Source organism: Pseudomassariella vexata, assembly GCF_002105095.1.
Source record: "Pseudomassariella vexata strain CBS 129021 chromosome Unknown BCR38scaffold_2, whole genome shotgun sequence".
NCBI classification, from domain to species: Eukaryota; Fungi; Ascomycota; class Sordariomycetes; order Amphisphaeriales; family Pseudomassariaceae; genus Pseudomassariella; species Pseudomassariella vexata.
The window spans coordinates 2,047,714-2,049,599 of record NW_024467957.1 but is presented as its reverse complement, the minus strand read 5'-3'; the positions used below and the strand labels follow the sequence as shown (position 1 = coordinate 2,049,599).

Genomic DNA, 1,886 nt, shown 5'->3' with positions numbered 1-1,886 from the left:
ATCGAACGACCGAAGAATGAAGCCAATACTTCTAAATCTGTTCCTCGTCACGCACTTAGGCTAGTAGGCATTCCAGTAGAAACCCCTCACGTGAGAGAGTACTATATGATAATAACTCCCGAGAACCATATCAGGTAACAATACCCAGAACTCGCGTTCGATCGACATCCAACGTGCTCGGACAATGTGGGGTGGCGATCGTGGGACGGGAGGGGAAAATGTCACGCATGATCATAGATGCGAGATTATAATGGTGAATTCCGCGGAGATTGTCAAGTCTTCAACCCGTAAGCGGCGCCCCGGTAAGATGTGGATCACGGGAGATGCTTGGCATTTGCACATGGCGCCCGCCTCTATCTTTTCCTCTATCAGTCCTGCATGCCTGATGACCTTGACGCCGAAACTCCAATGGGGCCGTCTATCGCCGTTGCGAAAACGGACTTCCCAGAAACATGATGCGGTTCGGTGAATAACCCCGCTAACAAAGATGCAACCCATCTTTAAAGACCTCTCTGTATTGTCCAAGGTACAGCCAAGCCAGAACGCCGTGATGCCTCCTTTTCCTTCAGCTTCGCCTTCACCCACGCGACAGACTCAGGAGTCCTTTGGCCGCACCCCCCCTGATGGCACTGCTCGTAAGACCCTCGTCGTTATTCAACCTCACCCGCGTCGGCGTGCTCAGGGACGATGCCGTCGAGAGTTTAGGCAAAAGATGTTTCTCAGGTGACGGATGACCGTGCATGCCCGAGCCCGTCGTGTATTGCGGTCGTCCGGAGGGCAACGCTTTCCTCTGGCCCAATCTTGGCTGTGGCTCACTTGCTTCCTTGCTGGGGGCGCCTTCAACAAGATTTAAGCGCACAGGCAATATCCGAGGTGCCGAGACATCAGAAGAAGCAGGTAGTGGTCGTCTTTGTAGCCGCTCCAGTGGCACGTCTTCCTGTCCTGTCCGCAGCTTGTAGCTGGCCAGCCCGAGACGCAACCGTAGGATATCTGCCTTTTGCCGGGCTTCCTCGCGTGTAAGCGGCTGATGGCGCGGGAGTCGCGGGGCCGGAAGTGGAGACTCGTCGGGTTCCGTTATGGCGGTTGCTTGCGACGTGTCGAGGGCCGACATGTCAAAGATGGACGACGGTTCGGGTGAGTTGGAAGTTGTTCTCTGCTTCTGAGCGTCATGGTGTGGCCGCGTTGATGTTGATGCTATACACGTCTTTTTAGGCTGTGGGGCCTGTTGCGGCGCGTAGGTCTCGGTCTCGTCTATGCTCCTCTTGTTGCGAGCCGTGTCGTGGCCGAGAAGTCGCGACGCGGCGGCAACATGGACTTTTGCGGACAACGGAGAAGCTGGCCGGTTTGTGACAGGTGACTGGGCGTTGACGTCGAGAGCACCCAGCACGCGTCTCTTGGTTGACGATGCGTCCATTGCTGCAATTCAGTCTCCGTCCCGGGCAGTGGGGTAAATGTGTACCTCGATGTTGGACGAAGCAGCTCGGTGCTGAGAAAATTCGGAACGAATGGAGAAGCTCGTGCAGTTTCTATTTACTGCGTGAAGGACAGACAGACAGACAGACAACGTAATCGTAATATAGTATAGCAAGAGAAAGACGTGTCGGGGTGTAGTGGAATTACCAAAAGTCCAACGTAATTTGCGAAACAGGAAAGCGTTTACTTGTACTCTAGGGTCGCGAGCGCGCCCTGCTCGCGTCGTAGCTTTCGTGCCCGTGGGTCGTAGCTTCACGTATTTATTTTTTGCCTATTTAGGCTTGACCCCAAGGGTCCATCATGAATAACTTACATGAGGCTTTTGCATAACTCCCCCGCCCCAGCGCCTCCACGCGTTTCCCGCCATGCGCTAGTGCCCACGGGTCACGACATTGCATTGGCGATGGACTGCA

General features: G+C 54.8%; 1 protein-coding gene across 1 annotated transcript; it reads right to left on the bottom strand.

Annotated features, from left to right (window-relative positions):
• Nucleotides 1-523: 523 nt before the first annotated feature.
• BCR38DRAFT_99006 (uncharacterized protein) lies at nucleotides 524-1,581 on the bottom strand. The gene has a single exon (XM_040865837.1). It carries the CDS (start codon nucleotides 1,412-1,414, stop codon nucleotides 578-580), a length of 837 nt encoding a protein of 278 aa, XP_040720018.1. The 5' UTR covers nucleotides 1,415-1,581; the 3' UTR covers nucleotides 524-577.
• Nucleotides 1,582-1,886: the final 305 nt, after the last annotated feature.